A 25,288-nucleotide genomic window follows, 5' to 3' on the forward strand; every position below is an offset into this window, starting at 1 on the left:
GGGATTATTTCCCCCCTCGTCTATACTGTACGCAAAATAATTCTCATTATCTCCCTTTTGGTCTCTCTCTCGCTCTCGCTCTCTCTCTCTCTCTCTCTCTCTCTCTCTCTCTCGCTCTCTCTCTCTCTCTCTCTCTCTCTGGCTCTTGCCTGAGGGTGGGTTGCTCAGGTTAAGCAATCAGATGACAAGGCCTTTTGTGGCTGAACATTGGCATGGTTTCCACGGGTGTTGCTTGGAACAGTATGTTGCAGCCAAACTTTAGATTACCTTCCCATACTCTTCAGGTACGGCATTAGGACTGAGGTTGAGCTTTAAAATGAATGGGTCTTTTGGAGACCACACACACACACACACACACACACACACACACACACACACACACACACACACACACACACACACACACACACACACACACACACACACACACACACACACACACAAACTCAGTGTTGCCCCAGAGTATCACCAGTCATGTGTGTGAGCGCAGATGCATGAATGTTATGCATACCTCTGTTCTCAATCACCAGGCAGTGACTTCAGGCTGCATTATGTAGTCAGGCAGGCATATGCAGCCAAACACTACCCAGAAACAGTACAGGTCATACTGGCTTCATACCTGCTCAATGGCATCATTTAAAATGCCATAAAAACAAACAAACATTGTAGTTCTCTCTTAAATGTAGTGCCTTTTTGCTGAGTGCTGGAGCGCACATGCATTATGTGTAGCCATGTATACTATGTAAGATGCTGCATTCATTGCCTCTTGCCTACAGCATCAGTCTTTGTTAGTCTGCTGCACTGGGTGCTGGTAATGCAGACAGCCTTATTATGGTGGTTTTCTATTCACTCTGTCTGGAGACTCATACTAACAAGATAGAGAAGAGAGAGAGGGAGCATTATTCAGATAAGTGTTGATTCAAGCCTATTCAGACCCATACTTTTGTTTACAGTGTTGCCCTGAAAGAGGCTAAGCCATCTATAAGAGGGTCTGTTTGTCTGTGTGTGACTGCCCGTTAAGTTAATCTCGACAACCAGTTGACCAATAAGAGCCATTTATTGTGCACACTGGCACTGGGCGAACATGGAATCCCACAACATTGTGTTCACATACTGTATGTCCTATACTGTTTTGAGATATTTAAAGGTAGGGTAAGTGATTTTCTTTGGTTAAAATAAGTGTTACATAGCTCTATATTCTGATAGTACCCATTGCTATAGAATGTTTGTTCAGTAACAGGAGTCTTCATGTCTCTCCTGCTCTTTATTAAACTGAAAATGCATTTTCAGGTCAGGATACCAATTTTATCTAATCAGGAAAGAGAACTCAGACAGGATACAGATTAAACAAGTATCACAATATAGAGCTTTAACCTTTTAACCAAAAGCTGTTCATAAGGAAGTGATTGGCATTAACTTTGGACTGAAACCTTGCCCAAATATGCATTCATACGTCATAGATGACTGGAATTTTAGACTGGCCATATGAAGTGCGAGATCCACTTGAAGCCACACCATTATTGGGCGCAGTCTTGTTTATATTAATTTCAGGTATGCAATAAAGGGAGGAGATGCACTTCTCTACTTTATAATCTGCATGAATCATTGCCAGTGGTAATGATTTGTTTGTCCAATAGGAGATGAGCCCTTGGAGTTAATATGAACTGGTTAAAACCTGTGTTCTTATGATGTGAAGGTGACATGCAACAGTTCCAACGCTCTTGTTGAATCTCAATATAATTAGTCCTCTTTGGAATTGCAAAACGTTTAGCACATTATTTCTCACCTTCTCTCTCTGGGGTCTTGCAGCATGTTCACGAGAGTGCGCACGCGTGTGTGTGTGTGTGTGTGTGTCGCTGTCGAGTCAGTCAAATCTGTTAGTCCATTAACTAGATGAGTTTTCATACTCAAACAGGCTTTTTTTCTCAGAATTTCACTTACTCATCTCTTTTTACCACCTTCTCTTTTTGACTGATGCCGCCACTTTCACTTGACCTTTGCATGCTCTGTTTTTGTCTTCTCTTTTTTACATGTGCTGGCTCATGCAAATAAACAAACCATACACCTACAGTAAGGAATGAGTGATGTCTGGAGGAGACAGTGTTCCATTACTCACTAAAGAGAATAAAAGCCAAGAACACCATTACTCATCACTAGAACTGTGCAACAGCGGGCCAGACAATGGTGATCAGTCAACTTTGCTGCAAATGATTGTGTTTTATCCAGTCATCCTTTTTATGACGAGAGACTGTTAACAATCATTACATTATATTGAAATAATATAATCAATGTAAATATACTTTACATTATCACCCGGACATTCAGATCCCTCTTGCTGTAATGTACCAATGCCCCCCCGGTGTAGCCCAGAAGACCTGACATAACCCATCCCATCAGCTCTGTGGCCTGTGCTCCATATTTGAGATGAAGTCATCACAAAAATAGCATTTGATCAACGCAGCGACCATGGCGCCCATGTTTGACACAAGAGACTTTAGCAAACTGAACAAGCTGGTGAGGAAGGCTAGCTTTGTAGTTGGAGTTAAACTGGCCAATGTGGAGGTGGTTGCGGGGAGGGGTGGATGAGAAGCAAGATGGAACCCCTCCTAATGAACCCCTCTCACTCTATGATGAGCTTCCCCTGGTTGAGGAGCACCACAGACTCATCGGCACAAGACTGAGCTACTTGGTCAGTCCAGTAGCCATTAACCCATTAAGACCGGGAAAGTATCTGTGTCATTTTTAGATTTCTTTGGCTATTCAAAAATAGCAGATATACAAGCTCATGGCACGGCACTGAGTGCCGTGCCATGAGCTTGTAGATCTGCTATTTTTGAAAAATGGTGCAAATCTTTGCAAATCTTTGAAGATCTATTTTTCAAAGCGAACATTTGTAACTCAAATCTTTGCTTCTGGGGATTCTACAAATGTCTTCTAAATCCTTATAGCATCCTAAGTTTTTTGAAAAAACTTATGATGCTATATCAGTGGTGCTCAAACTTTTTCATGTCGAGGACCCCCAAAATGATATGTATTTGGCCACGGACCCCCATCTGAAAATATTTTGTTCCAGGGAATATATCTAAATACTGAATCGAACAACTTAAAAACTGTCTGGGGGGCTCACAAAGGCTTGAGTAGATGATAAAATCCCCAAAAGTTTTTTTGAAAGTGAAATATCCCTTTAAAGATGTTCGCTTGAACAAATATATATATTCAAAGATTTGCACAAATTTTCACGATTTCTCAAAAAAATGCAGATCTACAAGCTCATCTTAAAATTACACAAATGCGTTCCCGGTCTTAATGGATTAAGCTGCATAACCAAGCCCCCATGTGTTCTGTTCTGTCCTTGAATTAATGACTCCTGCTCACTCCTGCACTTTTGCTCATGGTGCAACTGGGATGTATTCTTGTATCATAATTAGAGGTCTCCTTAGGCTAACAGCTGTAAGTGTTTCACTGTTTTATATTCCTCGTTATTCGCTGTAGACTGACTACGCATTTTATTCATATTTCCGCTCTGTGTCTGGCTGACAATATCAGCCTCATATCCACTGTACATGATACTTATGCCTACATTTACATCTACTAGACTGGATAGAGAATGCATGCCCCACTCGGTTATGCGATACCCACCATTGTACCTGAAGCAGGATGGAACATATCCCCACCGTCTATAAAAAAGATTATTGATGATATCAAAAGCAGCGCCGTGGACCCCATCCCAGCAAATCGAACCCTGGCTGTTAGTCATAGTCAATGTGGACGCTAATGCTTTATTTATTGACACCACTCCTACCCCGTCCATTATCTCATGTATGTATAATGTATTTATGTATGTATCACTGTGGAATTGGAAGGGGGGTGGGGGGGAGGGTCTATGAACTTGTTTAGTCTGACAGTCTGTCATAATGCATCAGTGACTCCAGTGGTAGCGGTCATGTGTCACCATAGTTACATAAGTTGAACACTTGGGTGTGGGGGGGCATGTGTGCACGTGAAAACGCACACGAGACATGTCGGGCTGAAGAACCTTGCCACACCATTGACATCACATTTCATTCTAAATATCCATTTCATTTCAATTTTCATTTCTTTTCACCCCTGTGCCCTGCTCCGCTCCATCTCTCCCTGGCAGCTGCTAGATGGGGCATTCAATCTTCCCTTCATCGCCGGGACGGAGGGAATGAGACAGACAGATCAATAAGAATACAGCTCGGCACCTGGGCCTGTTGGAGGCGAGGCATAGCCGCAGGTGCTTTCATGACTGAACTCGGCATAAATCAGAAATAGCAATGTTACAGACCGAGGCTCGGAGGGTGGGCGGTTATCGGAGAAGGTTGGAAGCAATGAGAGAGGCCTGCAGGTTGGCGTCTTTGCCAGGCATGCGTCTAGCAATAAACTGTGGCGCAAAGCAGCAGAATCTGATCAAATGTAATTGTGTGGTGTTGTTTTTGTGGTCTTCCAAGTTAACAAGTGTAAAATGACTGGCTATGTAAAATAATCTCTCCTGAGAAGACATTGGCGCTTCAGGGTTTGACAGAAGTCACTGACACACATACAGTACAGTACAGTACAGTATGTGATATGCAAGTTGCCTCTGGGTACTCAAGTTTACTTCAAGTTTGACTTGAAGGTTTTATTGCACCTATGTTATTAAGTTGTACAATGGAATCATAATACATTTCCTCATATGGAAGGCACATAACATAACATAACTCCTTGGGGTGTTTCTTTTGTCACTGTATATTTGCACATTTGTGAAATTTGTCCTCTGCATTTTACCCATCCTATAACTACTAGGAGCAGTGAGCAGCCATTCTACGGCGCTCTGGGAGCAATTAGGGGTTACACCTGGCGTGGACTCGAACCTGGGACAACCAGGGTCTCTGGCTCCCCAGACGGGCTCTCTAACCACTCAGCTATGGCCGCCCTTCCCTTGTCACCTTGCGAGGACAAATTGCATCAACAGCAAGTTGGTCTACTGTGACGCAGACATGTACGTACTATTAGACCCAAACAAACCCTGTGCTGAGACAACAGATCCTATCAAGCCTGGCCTCTTCCTGAAGGAACAAAGGAGCTCACTAACCGAGGACCATTTCACAGGCCAACCACGGGTAGAAAATAAATCACTTGTAATGAAACAAAAAGAAACGATTAATATTGTCTCAAAGTGAACAATCTGGGGCCCTTTCCCTGGGGCTTTCTTTTACTTTGTGTGATACGGAAAGGCTGAAGAGTTTGTGAGCCAGAGCTGTGGGAGACGGGCAGAGGGAGGCAATAATAAATGGAAAAAAGTATTGCTTTTCTAAAGCGGTTACCGAATATGGCATCGTGAAAGTCATAGACATATCCCAATTAAATCAGTTTTTAATAACAATTTAACTACAAGAATCATTTCTACAAGAAAGTAGCCCACACGACCGCCTCCGCGAACAAGTAATGTAACAAGCGGTACTTGTCACAGTATCTGCCTTGTTTCAAAGTGATTTGTGATGTTGCAATTGGAAAAACTAAATCGTGAACAGTAATCTTTTTGAGGTTCAGGGCCAATTCAAGGCCAAATGCCTGGGCAAGAAGGCCATCAAATAAAACATTGATTTTAAGTTCAACAAAATCATGAAATTAGCGGTTAATGATGTTGTATTTTTTATGTTATATTTAACGGTTAATACTGGCCTGGCAGGAGTTGAGAAAACCGAGTTCACCAAAAGGGCATAATACAGGAAAGGAAAACATAAGTAGGAATTTACAGGCCTATGTACAATAGTCTACTTAGACAGAGACTAACGAGAGGGCTGGGCTTATATACACACACGCTAACATGACACTGTGAACACAATGGACAATTTACACAGGTGTAACACATGACATAGATTAGGGGGCGGATCATGAGGGGAGAGTGACATCTACAGGACAGGTGCTGTAGGAGCAGCACAGCCGTGACATGGAGCACATCAGGCTTCTGAGACCCCTTTTCAAGCAGTGCAGACCAAGGCCTCAGAACCGCGGTATAACAGTGAAGTTGCGGTCGCCAGGTGGTCAAATCTGTGATTGCAGGACTTCCGCATTTAAAACGCTACTGCGCGTGCGTGTACCGTTTGAAACCCTAGTGCGCCTGCTTGGTGCTCAAGTCAACCCAAATGTGGTGCTCAAATCAAGAAAAAAGCGGAAGTAGAGCGTTCTTCCGGGTGCTTCATGCGCTGGTGAGCAACTTTCATTGAAATTAATAGGTGGGGGCGGGGCTGTCCACCCTCTAGATATATTATAACTCTATGGTGCCGATAATTTGCGAAGAAGATTTTGCTGATTTGAAGGAACTGATCGGCTCATTGCAGGTTACATCGCAAACGTCAGAGGATTTACCTCTGCGTGCAAAGGCAAAATGAGAGTGACGAGGTTTGTCTTAGAAGGGAATCACTTGTGACGGCAATGGCGATTATGATCACTATGATGACGACAGTGGTTATGAGAACAAGTACAAATGGGCTTAGCATGGCTTACAATGCAAACGGGAGTCCCCACATAAACACACAGAACACACACACACATATATATGCATACGCACACACACATTTTGCTGGATTTACAAATATTACATTCTAATTCCAGCTAATACTTGCTGGGGAGCCTACAAGGGTCAAGGAAGGTGAACAACTTGACGTACAATGGGGGAAAGCTTATAGCTTGCTTGTGTACAGCTTATTATTTTGGCATAGCATATGCTGTTTTAGTGTCATGCTAGGATTTTTTTTATTTTTATGCCTGGCCCATTACAGTGTTTTGTTTTTAAATGATCCGGATTACCTGGATATTTTCTTTCTAAAGTTAAAGTAATTGTGTGTGTGCTTAGCTTTTAAGTTCTGTGTTTTTCCAAACACTGGCATTGTGAATTCAACTTGCTTGTGGTTTGTGCAGGAAATACACACCGACCTTGCAATAGTCTACTACTGTCACCCATCTCCTATAAGGTTATTTATCCCAGAGGGGAGATGAGAGATTTTATGTTTCACTTTACTGGGGACATTGAAACTATTTCTGTCACCAGGAAGGGCAGGAATGACTTCTGACGATGACGAACGCACCATACCTTTATGACCAGAATAGTATGGCACCATGGTGACGCCTTTCTTTGCTATGGATCAAGACTACAGAGAGGGAACGCACACACACACACACACACACACACACACACACACACACACACACACACACACACACACACACACACACACACACACACACACACACACACACACACACACACACATCCATGGGGTTTCTCTTTGTGGCCATCTGAACAAGCACCCAGTCACCCTAGTGTGATGATGTCACTAGGGCTTTATTGAGGGATTACTCTGACATCACTGGGACCCATGCCAAGCTAAACCTATTAGCTGTGCCATGTGCTTACTCCACAGAACTGTGTGTGTGTGTGTGTGTGTGTGTGTGTGTGTGTGTGTGTGTGTGTGTGTGTGTGTGTGTGTGTGTGTGTGTGTGTGTGTGTGTGTGTGTGGTGTGTGTGTGTGTGTGTTGTGTGTGTGTGGTGTGGTGTGGTGTGTGTGTGTGTGTGTGTGTGTGTGTGTGTGTGTGTGTGTGTTGGTCGGTCTACACACGTATGCCTCCATAGTGTAAATGAGAGCCTTTTTGGAAATTCGCTCTCTACTTTCTTTTAAACACTGATCATTGCAACCATCTGATCCATTTGCCCATGCATCCAAGAATCCATCCATCCATTGATCAATCCATCCATCTGCAGTAGCATGTCATCTCTCTTCAAACATCAAAATACCCTCCAGGCAGTTTTCTTGACCGAAGTGGTGTTAATATGAAAATCTTAAACGGTGCGTATGATGCTGTGCGTCTGTCTCTGCACCCACCCCAGGGTTGTGCACAGTAAAATATTCAGTGTTAATGTATCCATTTGTCCCGTAACTTTGATGCTGAATTCCCTCCAGCAGTTGCAGTGATTTGCAGAATGCACTAAAATGGCCGTGTCCAGTGTGAATGACACCCTGGTGTAGCTACACTGAGCGGCTCAAGCCATCACAACTAGGGGTGTGGCAAAATATCGATGTTGCGATATATTGCGATACTCCCTCTCGCGATAAATAATCAATACACTGCCGGCAAATATCCATTTTTATTTTATTATTATTATTTATTCATTTGTACTCTCTTTTTATTGTCAGTTGTGTTGCAGTATTATATATAGCATCATGAACAATAGTTACATTGCATTAGTTACATTTATTTTGAAAGCAAAGCAAATATTACACCATGCATGTGCTCCCAGTTTCCCCTGGTTGCCACAGAGTCCATTACTTCATGCCGCCTGTCCTGTCTGTGGTGATGCTATTGAGATAAATGAGGGTAAAGTGGCCGGACTACGACTAATACTAATAATGATAATAATAAAGTATTCTCTGGTTCACATACAGTACTGGCATACATCCTAACCACTGACATGAGGCCAGGATTTCATTTCATTTCATTTTATTGGGTTCTTATCAAAGCAATAACTCCCTGAAATGGGCCATAGTTTACATAAAACAAATTGGAGATACACTGCCAGGTTTACATTAAACAAGTTGCTAATCTTATTATTAAAGCATTTTCCCCCTGTAAATTTAATTTGCACAAGATATTTTAGAGGGGTTATTTTGCTAGCCTGGGACCAGACAAATCTGCCAGTGCAAAGAAAAATTGCGCTTGGCGATTTGGGTCTGGCACAGCTCCATTGTGAATCCATTTCCTGCTCCAGAAGTCTGGGGTGACCAATCAGGGCCCAGTATTCAAATATGGGAAACTGTGATTGGTAGTTGGTTGTAGGTCTAACCAATTGCGTCCAGAGCCATTGTTTTGATGCCGCCCCCTTGGAAAACAAAAGTCCTCATAGAAGCACCAGACTCATATCCACGCAGTGATATAGTCTGGCTACGTGAGGCTATTATTTTGCATCCTTTCTTGTGGACAGGCTGCAATCATTGTTTTACTGTTAGGAGGAGGCACTATCTATGCACAATTTTGTACATTGTACTAGGCCAGTTCGTTATGCACAAAAATCTAATACGATTTTGGAATAAATGCATAATTGCAGTCTATTGCCTTTATTGGGTATTCTTTTTATTTTTCGGATACAGATATCGTGATATTATCGTTGATTGCATTTCTTGCAATATATTAAGTATCGCAGATATCGTGCATCGTGATATTATCGTTATCGTGGGCCAAATTTTGCCACAGTTATCGTAATGTGAGCTACCCGTATCGTCCCACCCCTAATCACTGATCCCTGCAGCAGAGCTCTCAGGTAGCCCTGAAACATGACTGTCATACCATGACAGTCATGGTGCCGAGTCCCCTAGTAGTGTTCGACTTTTTTACATTGCCAACTCTCACATGTACATAAACGTTCAGATTTCAAATATAAAATGCTTACCCCCGAGCCACGGATGTTACAAGGCGATCCAGACCACGATAAGTACCCGTATCTCCTGTATTGTTCAATAAAAAGCATTTTAATCCCATCGCTGGCCATTTTTTAGATTTTTTTGTAATGTATCAGAGTGCAATACACCTCCCAACCATTAGTGTCGCATGGTTGAAAGTATCTGAGAAAATGGCCGGCGATCGGATTAAAATTCTTTAAATTGAACAATACGGGAGATACGGGTACTTATCGCGGTCCGGGTCGCCTTGTAACATCCGTGGCTCGGGGGTAAGCACTTTATATTTGAAAAGTTTATGTACATGTGCAATGTAATGTAAAAAAATCACACCCTGTGTGAAGGTAGCGGCGCCTTTGATACATTTTGTCATCGATATGTGTTTATAATGTGTTTATAGCCACGTGTCATGTGAAGCTTGACCAATCACTTTGTTGACGCACCTGACCAATCAGAACGTTGACGGACCTGACCAATCAGAACGTTGACGGACCTGACCAATCAGAACGTTGACGGACCTGACCAATCAGAACGTTGACGGACCTGACCAATCAGAACATTGACGGACCTGACTAATCAGAACGTTGACGGACACGGACAAAGTCAGGTATAGAGCAGGATCCGCTCTATACCTAAAGGTATAGAGCGGCTAGCGCCGCAAAAAATCGAACACCACTATAAACCAGGGGGACTCGGCACCATGACGTTTGTATACAAGCGTCATGTGAACCATGGCTAAACTCCCAGGCAGGGAGGAGTAGTACAGACACTAGTTTAAAACAGGAGTTCTCAAAGTGAGATCCAGGGATCCTTGAAGGGTTCCAGGGGATCCCCAGCTAAATTAGTTAATATAGCATAAAAGTCTGTTTAACCACTTTAACTGTAGATCGGCTATTTAAAAAATCTTTAGCACAAAGAACAAATTGAACATTTTTGACACATTTTAACAACATAAAACTTGTAATTTGGAGGTCCTTGACAAAAAAGTTTTAGAATCACTGTTATTAATATTCAGTATGCCATACAATAGTCAGTTTCTGTCCATACTTCAGAGCATATTGTGCTTCTGGTTGAATTTGTCTCAGCTTCTTGCTGTTTCCGCCTCCTGCTGCGGTGAGGAAAGTGGCGATCACTCCTAGCCATAGGCAATGCATTGAACCTTATTAGCATTATTCAATGCAGTATGTGATTTGATTTCATAATGCACTACATCAAAATAACTTTCATGTGTAGATCTATTGCAGGTTCATGTCCTTTATGAATTTTTCTACAAAAACGATACGGTGGCAGGAGAAGAATACATGGACAAATCTGGGGTGAGAAGGCTTATTCCATAACTGCCTCAAAATACATTTTACTCTCTTGATATACAGTATTTGGCTTTATTATCAGTCTTGATTTGAGAATCCATTTGCCCATGCATGAGAAACGATACTGTTCAATATGTCATTATTGAGCTGCAGTGAACCGTATGATTGGTCAAATGGATATACTGTACTATCTGACTTGGCTATTGTTCACAAATGCATCCAATTTTAAAAAAAGTACTTTTTAGTCAGCTGTCCTCCAAAAACATCAATGTCCCTACACTACACAGGGACAGGTTAGTTCCTACTGTATGTGCACGCCTGGCTCAACAGGGTAACTCTCCTCCTGGCTAAAGCTCTGCGATCACTGCTGGTCCCTACAAACACAGGCAAACAAAAACCCACAGTACTACCTTGTGACTCAAAATATTAAGATAATGTTCAATAGTTGCTCCCTTAATTAGAAATGAATATACCAAAATTGTCTCCTCATTGACTATACTTGGTCACCTCCTTTTTTCCCTCATTACACCAAATCTATTTATAAATATTTAACCAATAACAAGTATTAATAAGAGCTTGAGACTAATATAAGCTATTATAGGCTATTATTCATGTTCAGCTATTTTTGCCGAAATAATTTGTGTGTGGGTGCAGGCTGCATGACTGTGCGTGTGTTTTACACAAGATAGCTGCTGACCGTAGGTGGAGGCATGGACACTGCATCTTCTTTTATCTAAACAGGCACATACCCCCTGTAACTGGCAGCAAAGGCGTGCGTGCGTGCGTGCGTGCGTGCTTGAGACTGTCCATGACAGTATGAGTGCTGTCAGGCCACTGTTGAGAGCTCAACAGTGGCCTTATCTTGACAGGAAGCAGCCGTTTTAAAATATTTTCATGATTATAGCTGTATTATGACTCAGTGTGTATGTCTGTAGTGTAAGTCTTAAAGGATTGTATGTTCTGCTAATAACAATTGGTGTTTATCAATTTGGCAAGTCAATTGGTTTGACTGATGGACTGTCTATGGTTCTGTCTATGGTTCTCACAGCTCCTCTGTGCGTCCAAAAGTATTACTGTTAAGGAAATGGAAACAAGAAACTATGGATCCAATGTAGTTATTTAGTCACAAGCTCTTAATAATCATTTTAATTGGTTAAGTATGTAAAACCTACAGAAAGACAGAAGACAACCTTGCATCCCTGTTTTGGGCATGTCATTATAGGCCAAAAGAAAAAAGCATCGCATTGCGACGTGTTGTGAGCTTGTGGATTGAATATTTTTGCTACTTTTGACGTCACTTCATGACAACGTCATGAGAATAAAATAGGATATTAATTTATGGGGAAAAAAATATGAGATATGGGAATACAAGGTTTCTGATATAGGATGCACATAGACACAAGTACAAGCATGAAGATGCACACAGTGTTTCAAATACACACACTGTCAAGTAAAGACATGCAAGCAGACACGAATACAGAAGACACAGTTGCAAACAGACACACACACACACACACACACACACACACACACACACACACACACACACACACACACACACACACACACACACACACATTTCCCATTTCCCCCCCTTTTCCTCAGCAAGTCATGCCTCTCTCCCCATTTGAAGTGTGGAGACATTTTTCGCGGGGGTTGTGAACTTCCATTCTGCTTCACGCTCCAGCGCTTGTATGAGACTGACTGACAGTTCAGCCAGCTTAACTCTCCCTGTTCAGCTGGTGATTCAGCTGGTTGTAGCCTATAAATAGAATATTGGGTAAGTCATGCATGGCTGCCCTGAATTATTAAGTGACTGTTCATGAATTGTTAATTTTTCACGGGGACGTTATCCCAAAAAAAAGAGTTGCGTCGAGTGATTAGTTTCTGACGCATCAGCAGGCTGTCTTTTGAAAGGGGGCTCGCACCGCGGTGGGCCGCATGAATCCAAGATGGCTGAAGTACCCTGAGGATTTCACCCCGATCGTTAATGTTGTTGCCAATTACGTCAGTTCGCCGGCACTTTCTATCCCAGACCCACGAGAAGCATGGTGTCATTCTCATTTCCTCATTACGAGACTGATTAGCAAGGCTGCCGTGGTCTCCTAGCAACTGAAGTCTGATTGGTTGCCAGGACATACCTGTCCCTTTGTATTCGGCAGGGTTGCCATGTCAACCGCTCTGTAAACATGAATGGTGAAGGAGAGCGCAAGGCGTGCAGGATGTGACAGCACCTAGATGGCCCCCTTGCCAAGACGTTCTCAAAGTGGGGTCTGGGGACCCCAAGAGGTCCTTAAGGGGGTTCCAGGGGGTCCCCAGCTAAATTAGTTAATATTGCATCAAAATATTGCATTGAAAATAGCAGGTCTACAAGCTCACAACGCGTTGCGATGCCACATGTTGTCAGCTTGCAGATCTGCTATTTTCAGAAAATCTTTTGGAATGTTTTTGAAACATTTTAACAACACAAATCTTTTATGCTGCCAAATAAATATCAATGGACATGAAAAGGATTGAGAACCACTGCAGTACAGTAATGTTTGAGAGCAGCATGACTCATTCACTGTAATAGTTGTGAATTGTTGTCCATTTAATATCCTTTAGCCACAGTAGCAGCGTTATCCCACTACTATACTATTGTTTCGGCCATTTTAATGTTTTTCAAGCACATATAATTTGATCTACAAGCTCACAACACATCATGATGCGATGCATTGTGAGCTGGCACTGTAGATCGGCTATTTTTTGCCATTTTTGAAATGGGGCTTAAGTGGTTAATCTGCTACATGTCTGAAGAGCATCAAATATGTAATATTTTCTCTCTCTGTCTGTCTGTCGCTTTCACTGGCGGCCACTCTTCCTCTCTCTCTACCCCCCCCCCCCCTCTCTCTCTCTCTCTCTCTCCCCTGTGATTGTGACTGAACTCGCCCTTCACGCTCTCTTTCACACTCCTCTCCTTCCCTCTTGCTCACTCTTGGCTTGGCTCGTCCCAGGTAAGCTAGTGGCTGAGCTCCTAATGAGGTCTGTGACCCCGCCAGTCAGGAGAGGAAATGTGACACAAAGCCCCCTGGCACCGTTTCCCTGACACACAGTCAATTAACTGTTCACACACTCCTTCCTTCAACTCATCTGGCCAAGTCTGCAACCTTCTCACTGCCACCTATTTACCTGCCTCCTGTCTGTCTCTCTTCCTCTCTCCTTCATCGGTGACTGAACTTTCCCTCCACTTGCTACAACTAGCCGTGATGAAAGAAAGCCTTTACTCTATGAACTACTTAAACCCTACACATTTAATTGACCGGAGACCCACAGGGGTCTATACTAGGTCTATTTTATATTGTATCTGTAAACCATTAAAAACATATTACCGGTATTATTATTGTTAGTAGTAGTATTAGTAAAATAGCTACTTTTTGACACAAAAAGGTGAAAACACATTGGAATTTGAGTGACTTTTCTCATAAATTAGGGCTCCACAATTCCAGAAGAAGAATAAATTGTGATTTTATGCTTCACAGTTACGTAGTTGTGAAACTTGGCAATTCATTCAAACACCTTAGTTGGTGAATGCACCTTAGAACTTGCCTTGCTTTTGTCTCCTCAACAAGGTTTAATATAACTACAGCATTGCATAACCCATCTCCACATCCATAAGGCTCACAGGGGAACAATCCAATCACTGAGTCTGTTACATAATAACTGAACAGCAACAAAGGCACTAAACACATTATAAAAACATATTTTCCCACCGAAAATAATATCACTTAACAATAATTGTGATTAATGATCAGGATTGTTGCTGTCCGGCAGAAACCAGCTAACTCCATTTTTCCGCTTTTGCATTTTTTTCCATAAATCAGGGCCATTGAACACCCTTTACGCCTGTGTGTTACCAGCTAACTCCACTGGATCCTTAAACTTTCTGCTAAACCAGCTAAGTCCACCAAAGGGGGGTGGAGTAAGCTGGTTTAGCTGACTCCAGGCTCCACCCCCTATTGACCTCCAAAACTCATTGTGAGCTTGGAGGTTGATTTAGCTGTTCTTATCAATGATGAACAAAACCTCCTAACTCCACTTTTTGTTTTGTTTTTGTCATTTCCTGAAAAATGAAAATGTTGGAGTTAGCTGGTTGCTGCCGGACAGCAGAGATACATTAAGTTAAATAAGTCGTTATGTTGATTATAATTTTAGCCATGATCGTGCCTTGCCATAAACCAAATGGGTTTATCAGCTGTAGTCAGTGAGAAAAGTTCATGAGAACAGATTATCACGCTGCACAAGCTCAAGGCCGTGCGTCGTGTGGCTCAGTTTACCAAGCTTACCCCCATCTCATTGCAGGATGAAGTATCATGGCCTTTCTCCTGTTATCCCCCTGTTATCCTATTACAGTATGCACCCTTTAACCATCTCTCCTCCCAAGTCCCAAAATAAACACCACTCCTAAAAACCCATCTCAGCACAATAGGGATGTTTTCCACCAGGGGTTGACATCGTGACTAAAGAAGTTTGCATAGTTAATTAATATGATGAATCCCAATTGTGTGAAACTAGATACAGAATTATTTCTTAAATAACATTCAAATATTGGAAACATCCAATGCAGCATTAAAATAAAGAAGACTATTTCAATAAATACAATAATGATATGAATTGTCATTATTGTCCATATTTACATAATGTGCATCTGCCACGTCACCTACAATTCAAAAAAGCAAAGATTCTACAGTGGAACTGTAATTCACATTTTCACATTATTCATGTTGTTTATATTTGAGTGCAGGTTTAGTTTCCATGGTTGTGATCCAGTGGGACGCCTGGTGACGACACCGTCACTGCCTTACCTGACAGTCGGTCACAGCTCGTCGCTGGCACTGATGGTGTGTGGCCGTTTCGGCCAGCAAACAGTCAAACAGGTGCCTGAATGTGTGTGTGTTTATTTTTAATTTTCTTGTGCAAGTGTCCTTGTGCGGGGATGTGTGACTATGTGACTTTGACACCCCCCACAGTGTTGTCACATGCTGGATGCTTGTATCACTGCTGAATGAAAGCCATAACTCAGAGGAAATTTACAGCTGTGGATCTCTCCTGGTGGATCAACTGACTGCCACATTCACACTGTGTGTGTGTGTGTGTGTGTGTGTGTGTGTGTGTGTGTGTGTGTGTGTGTGTGTGTGTGTGTGTGTGTGTGTGTGTGTGTGTGTGTGTGTGTGTGTGTGTGTGTGTGTGTGTGTGTGTGTGTGTGTGTGTGTGTGTGTGTGTGTGTGTGCGTGCGCGCGCAGTCTGCGCATGCTCCACTTCTGTTATTTCTTTTGAGAGAGTATACTGCCCCTTGCTGGTAGTTGAAGGCACAAAGTGAGACAGACCCTCCTCCACCCACCCTCAATATATGTTCCCTGTGGAAGAATGCCGTTGCTAGCTGCAGGCCTGCAACCATAGCCCATGGTGGTTTGAAGCATTGACCATTATACACATTTTGTTCTTACATGAAAACTGGGGGGGGTGTGAGAAAGATGTTCACCGTCAATTGGTCAGGCAATCGACACCAATCGATGATTGGAAAGGAATGAAAGGAATTTTAGTTTTACCAAAACACTATTGTATCGTCTCATGACTCATGACGTTCAAAACACCTCATTTATGAAATAGCAGTCCTCAGAAATGTGCTGATGGCACCATTTAGCAGTAACCATATTTTTTTTATGTATTCTCCGCACTTGTCATCACATGTGGTCACTTAATGGAGTCCCCCATCTGTTATCATTACTTTAGGTGTTATACTGAGGGACATGTACAGTAGACAGTCCTCTGCTTCCCCCTAGCTGTGGATCATTGCCAATGCATTTAAAAGGACACGTTCACTCCAGGAATAGGTGATTGACAGGCTTACTGACAAATATTTTACTGATCCTGCGAAGGTGACAATGTAGTAGAACATACAGTGCGAACATCTCAATCATATTTTGCAACCTTGAGTAGAAGTTATACATTTGAATTCCTGCTGGTGTGGACCTCCTGTACCTCCTGTTGCTTTGCATACCTGGAAGTTTCAACTGATCTCCCCTTGATGATATAATGGAGTGCAGAATGGAATTGTGCTGGCTACATTAAAGTAATGTGCATAGCTTTCCCATCAGAACGTGTTTATATGATTGTAATCTGTGTGTACTACTCTACACTGGATCTCCGGAATCATTTGCTGCATTAGAAATCTCACAAAAAAAAGACTATGTAGTTTATGCTTGCAAACCATTTAGCTCCTTTCTCTCCTCTTTCTCTCTCTCTCTATCTTTCTCTCCCTCTCTCCCCCCTCTCAATCGCTCTCTCCCCCCTCTCAATCTCTCCCCTCTCAATCTCTCTCTTTCTCTCTCTCTCTCTCTCTCTCTCTCTCTCTCTCTCTCTCTCTCTCTCTCTCTCTCTCTCTCTCTCTCTCTCTCTCTCTCTCTGTCATCTCCATTCCATATCTTCCCTGCATTTTCTACCCTCCTCCTCTCGCACACACGCCTCCTTCTTATCTAGGTACATGCATGTGGCTTTATCGGACACATCACTGTCACTCTCCTAGCTCTTCTCTTCCTCTTTCTCTTCCTCCTCCTTCTGCATTGTTCCGTGGGGTGTGTGTGCATGAGGGTGCGTGCGTGCGAGCTGTAATAGAGCGGCTACGATGAGTTTGCCTGGGAACTCTGATGGTCTTTCTCTGGAGAGGATTGCCCACTACCGCAACGCTTGTGCCAACGGCTCGCCCTACGCAACCCACAAGCCCATTGACATCAAGCCTCGTGGCAGGAGATGGTAAACATTAGCTCTGGGACGGGTGGAGGTGTCCGAGAGTGGCAAGGGAGAGGGAGGAGGTGGTAGGACCAGCGTGTCCAATGAAAGGGGATGCTGTGCTGTCTTTTCACTCTGCTATATTTTTTACTTTTCTTTCTTGCTCATCAAGACACTTTCAGTGACTGATGTGTTTTATTGTCTTTCTTCATGTTGTGCTGTTCATCACCTGCGTTTCTGCAGAAAGCCAGTGGTTCTCTTGAGAGGAAAGTTTAACCCTGAGCTGCTGGGTGGGAAGAAAGGGGCTTGTAGATGGGGGATATTGAGTGAAATGAAACCATGCTTGTATCTGTCATTGATTGTTGATCAAAGCACTCCTCATCTCATCGTGTGTGTGTGTGTGTGCGTGTGTTATCATAGGTGCCTGCTCTGTGTGTGTGTGTGTGTGTGTGTGTGTGTGTGTGTGTGTGTGTGTGTGTGTGTGTGTGTGTGTGTGTGTGTGTGTGTGTGTGTGTGTGTGTGTGTGTGTGTGTGTGTGTGTGTGTGTGTGTGTGTGTGTGTGTGTGTGTGTGTGTGTGTGTTTGTGTGTGTGTGTGTGTTGTCTCTTATCAGAACATTAGTCAGCCTGAACTGATAAATAGCTCCACCTGGGCAACGCAGCAAAGTGTGTTCACATCAGAGTGTTATGTAAATGGTGGTTGCTCGGTACTGGCTGTGTTGTGATAGCTTTGTAGAAGCCTTAGTTCTGCTGTTTATCGTGCTGCACATATAGTATCGCACGGATGTTATTTGTTAGTTATAGCATATTGTCTGATGGGTGAACGTCCAACGTGTGTGTGTGTGTGTGTGTGTGTGTGTGTGTGTGTGTGTGTGTGTGTGTGTGTGTGTGTGTGTGTGTGTGTGTGTGTGTGTGTGTGTGTGTGTGTGTGTGTGTGTGTGTGTGAGTGAGTGAGTGAGTGAGTGCAACCGTGGGTCGCAGTGCATGTGTTCGTACACATGTGCCTTACCACATGACAGCTATTATTAAGCTCCATTAAGACCACAGTAAACCAGAGATAACCAAATTCCAGTCAGCCATCAAAAACATCAGGGTCTACACATAAATCAATGTTCAGGAAGATGGGGTTGTTCACTTGCCAATTTGATGTTATTGTCAGTGTCTAAGTAAGCTAATAGTCAGAGCACTCTCCTGCCATTAGAGCTAATTCTACTGGTTTTTAGGCCTTATTAAGCCCATTTTCACTCTACCTTTCCCGACTGTACTCAAAGACCCTAGCAGTGTGCATGTGTGTATGTTTGTGTGTCTGCGAAAAAGAGAGTGTCTGCCTGTCTATCTGAGTAACAGTTCATGTGTTTGTGCGTGCGTGCGTGCGTGCATGCGTCCGTGCGTGCGTGTGATATGCAAGGAAGTCCTCAGTATCATTTCACAGAAGGCCATGTTAATAGTTGTTCTAGGCATATAGGTAGGGGTGGAGTCTCATCTTGTCGATACTGTGGTCCAGCCATCTGTGCTTACTACCTTAATAACTTCAGTTTGTGCCATTTACTCTGTGTGTATCTTCACCATATACCTGTTGCATGGAAGCATGGCTTTTTTCTAAGCAAAATCACTAAATCCGCCTGTTTCTACTTCTTGATTTACTGGGGCCACATACCCTGCAACTTATCAACTAGAGTCTAGACAGAAGGAATAGTTTATATTATAATTTCACCACCAGGTGGCCCCTGTGCCTCTCAGATTAAATAGACATTGTTTGTTCCAGGATAATAATGAGGCTTAGACTTGACCCTTGCTGATAGGTACATGGCCAAGTCTCAGGTATAGTGGACAGCTGTGTTTATCTTTTGTGGAAGGTGAAGAATTTATCGCACCAGATCAAATTAGGTCTAATATAGAATACACCGGAATTCACTGCTGCATTGGAATACTTGCCAATGTCTAGGATGGATTGGGAGCCTGTTGCCCCTACTTTTTTTTTTTTTTTTAAGGAATCTGGATTGTTTTTCATTCATCTCATATAGAGTTTGGAGTGGACCACCATGCTAAAGTGAATGTCAAGCATTAGATGTAGGCTTACCCATTCAGTTGAACTCATTCCAAATAATCCATAAAAATCAAGTCTACGTCTGTGTGGCTCAGGGTAAACCCCCCTGCACTCTTCTTATATACTTTAAAAATAGATGTACAATTTCACAACATGTGGCATTGCGTCGCGTTGTGAGCTTGCCGAACAGATATTTTGTTTGACAAAGTATCAGAGCTAGCATGAAATCAGCCACATGACGAGGCTGATCCTAAACAGCAACTCTTTGACATTCTCTGTCTGATTGAAACCAATACTACCGACCGAATTATCAACCAAGTGCATACTGTAACTGTACATACAATGCTTTTCAATACATTGTAAAACATTTCAGAGCACCTGCTCCATTGTTGGGACTCTCCACACGTCCCAGACTCTTCTCCATTCTGGCTACCAAACTATGGAATGAACTCCCCATCACAATTAGAACTGCAGACTCACTCCCTATCTTCTGCCGTAATCTGAAGACTCACCTCTTCAGACTACACCTTAGCCCGTAGCACTTGCCCTAGCCTTGACGACCTTGCAGGCTTATGCAAAGGCTAAATGTAACTTAGATAGCATGTTATGTAGACAGATGCCAGGTCATTGTTGACCTGGCATCCTATAGTGAGTATAGTTTCAATGTACAGATGATTTACTTTTTTGGATATCCTACGGTTAGGTTCTTGGTTTACTTATGTATTAGTGTATTAGTAGATTACTATTTCTATGCATTTGTTGTATTACCTTGTGTTGTCCTTGCTTACTGTAATTCTCTGGATTAAGAGTGTCTGCTAAATGCCTGTATTGTAAATTGTTTGTTCATGTGCAATCCCTGATTGTGTGCATGTGTGTTCACGCAAACATTTGACATACTCTAGTAACAATGCACAATATAGTTTTATGTAATAAACAACATTCAGATTCCCAAGAGAACTTTGGTAGGTTGTAATGTAGGTGCTCTTTTTGAAATTAGGTGACTGCCAGCGCTGTGCGCGTGCATGCGTGCATTTAGTTTGTAGGAGTGTCAGTGTACGCAGGTGCCGGGGCATACTTGCGTAGGTGTGTGTATACATTTACAGTATGACGCGCAGCCCACTCGTCCCTGAGGCCTAATTTATACTCTGTAGTACGACGGTGTCACTTGCTGAAAATGTAGTAAATAAATTCATCTTATGGCCTTCCTCCTTTATTCTCTGAAAAAAAAAAAATGTAATTTGCTCTCTAGAAGGAAGCAGATGACTGTGATAGTATCTGCGTATTTGGACCCATTGTTCCTCCATGAGAGCTAGATGGAAGTATTATCCCCAGAGTGACGACGAAGGCCCCCCTTTTCCTCTCCGTCGCTCCCTCTTCCTTTCCCTCTCCTCTTAGGAACAAAAGGACACATCCTGCGACTGACATCATGCTGTTGTCACTGTTTACCGCCCGGCTTGCATTGAGTATTGATGACACTGAAACATGCCTGCAGCAGCTGCGAGTGGGTGGGGAGAGCGTACGGCGTATTGTATTGTGTATCTTTTACGTGAATGCGTGTGTTTCTACACTCTTTTGTGTGCATTATTGTGGTAGCATCTGAAACGTTTTACCATTTTACCCTGCGGCTGTCAGAGCCATGAACTCAAACTTGAAAATAAAATGAAAAGGACTGGTGTACTGTATACCAGGATTGTCTTACTGCACAGATGTATATGAAGTATTCTTCTTTTTCTGGTATTTATTCACAGTGCATACATTATGACTGCTTCAGTGTTGAACATTCAGTTCCCAATGCACTCTTTTTTCCCTTTTGAGCTGCACAACAGACGCAAAACAAAATGTACAAAGCAGTGGGCTGAGGTTGAGGACGAGACCACAATTAGCATAGACTAGGAGCCCAATATCATCATAAATAATAAGAAAGGATGAGAATAAAATAAAATAATAATTATGTTAATAATAGTAATAATGATAATCATAATAGATAATATTATATATAAAGTAAAAATCAAACAATGTATAATCTATAATAACTAGTAGAAGATGCAAATAAAATAATTATAAATCAATCTATAATGTATTGCATGGAAATATGTGGATATATCCATTGAAGATTATAATTATAGTAATGAAGTAAAAGAAAAGACAATGAGAAAAAGAAAGGAAGAAAAAAAAAAGTATTATACTTGATTTGTATGCTGACATTGCTATGAGGATAGATGTTTGATGGCTATTCTACTATACTGCCCCCCACCCCCTCCACCCTAATTCGGAAAGATTTTATTTCATACATTACTGCTTATTTACATTGTGGTCCATTGGAGCTGTGTGTGGCTACTGTATGTAGTCGTGGGGATACAGGGAGTAGAGGAGGGGACTTAGAATCCTGTGTTGAGGGGCACAGGTGTTAAGGTAGCTACATGCTTCAAAATGGTCCATCCGACGTCCGAACTTTTTTCATCTGGCCTGTCCGAAAAAGGTTTGGATGGAGCCTTGTACACTAGGCCCCTTTAGAGCTCATCTGCTTGACCTTCCGTTGGTCTGACAGAAAGTCCAGGATCCAGTTGCACAGGCTGAGGTTGAGTTGAGTCCTATAGGTACAGTACATGAGCTTGGTGTCAAGTCTGGATCGGACTATGGTGTTGAACGCTGAGCTGTAGTCTAAGAACAGCATTTGTACAAAGGAATTCCTCTCCAGGTGGGTGAGGTCAGTGGGGAGTGTTGTGGCTCGCGTCATCTGTGGATCCTGTGTTGCTGGTAAACAAATTGGCGGGGGTCAAGTGTGGTGTGCTGGTAACCTGCTATTGATTAGCTCCATGACATGTTTCTCAAGGCATTTACTCACTATGGGGGTGAGGACTAAGGGATTGCAGTCATTTAAATCAGTTGCCTTCCTTTTTTCAGCATTGGGTGCTGACTTGAAGCTAGAGGGGACTGTTTCCTTATAAAGGGTTTGTATTTCAGACAGGAACCTCATCTTGCTCCGCTGCTTTGCGTGTGACGTTAAGCCGTTGAAAGACCCTGCACACATTTGGTTTTCGGTTTATGTGTGTGGTTTGTGTTTTTGTGCATTGAGTGTGTGTTAATGAGTTCACATGACTTAAGAGAGCGTGTGTGTGTGTGTGTGTGTGTGTGTGTGTGTGTGTGTGTGTGTGTGTGTGTGTGTGTGTGTGTGTGTGTGTGTGTGTGTGTGTGTGTGTGTGTGTGTGTGTGTGTGTGTGTGTGTGTGTGTGTGGTGGTGGTGGGGGGGCACACACCTGAGTAATGTTTGTCAGACTGTAAATTCATCATATTTCTTATGGGTTTTGTGTCTGTAATCCTGTTTAAATGATATGCCATCTAGCCTAAGACCTAACTGTCTCTTTGGGTATACTGTATTTCTACTGTTACTGTAAGGTCGTTGGCCAGAACCCTGCAGGGATATGATGTCATGATTGTTCAACTGCCATTAAAAAGAGGCCACATGCAGACTGTGTTTACAAAACACTGATACTTGTATGTGCCGTGCGATATATTATATGGGACGTCTAAATGTATGTCACAGTATGATTGGAAAAACAAGTCAGATTGAAAAAGGTGCACTTGTTTTTTGGCGCGGAGTAAGCAACAACAACAAACGACAACAACAAACCACAACAACAAACAAAATTAGCAGCTACGCTAGAGGGAAAGCTGCCTCCCTTTGAAGTAGTCCGAAAATGAATTCAAACGTCATTATGAATAAAATAAATAATATTATATGTTGTGATTAAGGATGTCCGATATTATCGGCCTCACGATATTAGCATAAACATTTAAAAAAAAGTTTTTATACAAGTTACTGGAGTTCTTACTGTATAGTGTCTGTGTGTGTGATACGAAATGTGAGCTTACCATAATCACAGTAATCCTTAATCATATTACATCATATTCAAGGGCTTTTGGAGAGAAATGAGACTCCAGTCACTTATTATATTCGATTTATTACATATTATATTGATATTATAGCTATTTTATTTTATTAGATATGTGATGTTGTTACCTGACAATTATTGACTTTTGGTGAAAAGGCCTGCATATACACGAATCCACAGCGCGCTGCCCTGCGTTTTTTTTGTTTTGCGTCTGTTGTGCAGCTCAAAAGGGAAAAAAGAGTGCATTGGGAACTGAATGTTCAACACTGAAGCTGTCATAATGTATGCACTGTGCACCACCGCAGGGCCACCGCAGGGCGCGCTGCCCTGCGCGCAGCCATTGCTGCGGTCTGAACGCTACGCGGACGTAAGACCGCAGCAATGGCGGCGCGCAGGGCAGCGTGCCGTGGATTCGTGTATATCGCTATCGGTTGAAATTAGGAGTTGGACAATACCGGAATATCGGCAAAAAAGTCAAAACCACTAAACTGACCCCCCCCCCCCCCCCCCCACCGTCCTGTCTCGGCTGCCATGGTGTTTCACTAGGATGAGCGGGTGCAAGAGCGCTTGTTTTCTGACACCGAAGACTAGTTATTCTGTTCCCTGCTGTTGCAAGGTGCTCTATGAACTGGGTCTGTTTGCAGCCAGTGATTTGGATTCACGTTTAACCACTCTGGAGAAATAGATTTGCTCCGCACAGACAGGTGGCATAGGGGGCCAAGCACGTAGTGCTATGGTCCCCTATTGTTTTTTTTCTTCCAACACTTTTTGCAGTTCTGGCTTAACTGTGCAGTCAGTTTTTACGAAACACTGCAATATGGTAGAGGGCTATGGCAAACGGCGAAGACACGAAACTCACAACCATTGGCCAAATGGTGGCACTAATAGCAATCAATTGAAAAATGCTAATTTTGAACAGGCATAGCTCATGAACCGTTTGACCGACAGCAATAAAACGTCAATACACACATGCGTCTCCTCATGAGGAACAAATGTGTCACTTTGTCACCCAACACACACACACACTCATCCTCTGCCCTCCGCACCACTCTCATTTCCCTTTACTTCTCCCTCTTTTCCTTCCACTAGTTTCAACATTCCTCATATGTCACTCTAGATTTTAGTGGGGGTTTTTTTGCATGTTGCATGTGAACTGACACCACACATCATAGCATGATACTCATGACTCATGTTCCTTCCACACCTCTGTTAGTTTTACCCCTCATCTGTGTGTGTGTGTGTGTGTGTGTGTGTGTGTGTGTGTGTGTGTGTGTGTGTGTGTGTGTGTGTGTGTGTGTGTGTGTGTGTGTGTGTGTGTGTGTGTGTGTGTGTGTGTGTGTGTGTGTGTGTGTGTGTGTGCGCGCGCTTGTGCGTGTGTGCGCGCACGGTGCTGCTGTGTGCCTAACAATCACATGACAATACTCCACGGTGTCTTTGTACACTCTCTCCACCCCACTGGCATACTTATGCAGCTGGTGTTAGGTTACCGTGGAGGCCAAGTGATTGACATGTGAGAATATTGTTAGGATTACTAGGGGATACAAGTCCCGCCCTTTTGAAGGACTTACTACAATCAAAACAACCCCGCCCACTCTAGACATACCCAGCCTGCAGGACAGAGAGAGAGAGAGAGAGAGAGGGAGGAAGGAAGGGGGGCCCATGTGTTTAACTCAAAGACAGGGAAAGAGAGAAAAAGAGAAGAGAAGGAGGTGGTGCAAAGGGAGGGGAGGAGGGAAGAGGAGATCTTATTGTAACCAGTCAGGAAGAGATAGAAAGAGTGGAAGAGAGAGAGGAGCAAGTAATACAGGGTGAAAGAGCAC

At 42.9% G+C, this 25,288-nt stretch overlaps 1 protein-coding gene across 5 annotated transcripts in view; it reads left to right on the top strand.

Annotated features, from left to right (window-relative positions):
* The window catches only part of pde4d (phosphodiesterase 4D, cAMP-specific), a gene marked incomplete at its 5' end in the record, with an annotated part of 247,174 nt that overhangs the window by 182,608 nt on the left and 39,278 nt on the right, over nt 1-25,288 (top strand). The window contains one exon of one of the 5 annotated variants that reach the window (XM_084056013.1): nt 17,427-17,554. The exons of the other annotated variants lie outside the window; for them this stretch is intronic. Coding sequence (XP_083912139.1) covers nt 17,427-17,554 — 128 coding nt within the window. Of the gene's footprint in view, nt 1-17,426; nt 17,555-25,288 lie in introns of those variants that run through there. 5 annotated transcript variants of the gene reach the window in all.

The sequence above is a fragment of the Gymnoscopelus microlampas genome (genome assembly GCF_963454915.1).
Source record: "Gymnoscopelus microlampas genome assembly, chromosome: 4".
Classification (NCBI taxonomy): domain Eukaryota; kingdom Metazoa; phylum Chordata; class Actinopteri; order Myctophiformes; family Myctophidae; genus Gymnoscopelus; species Gymnoscopelus microlampas.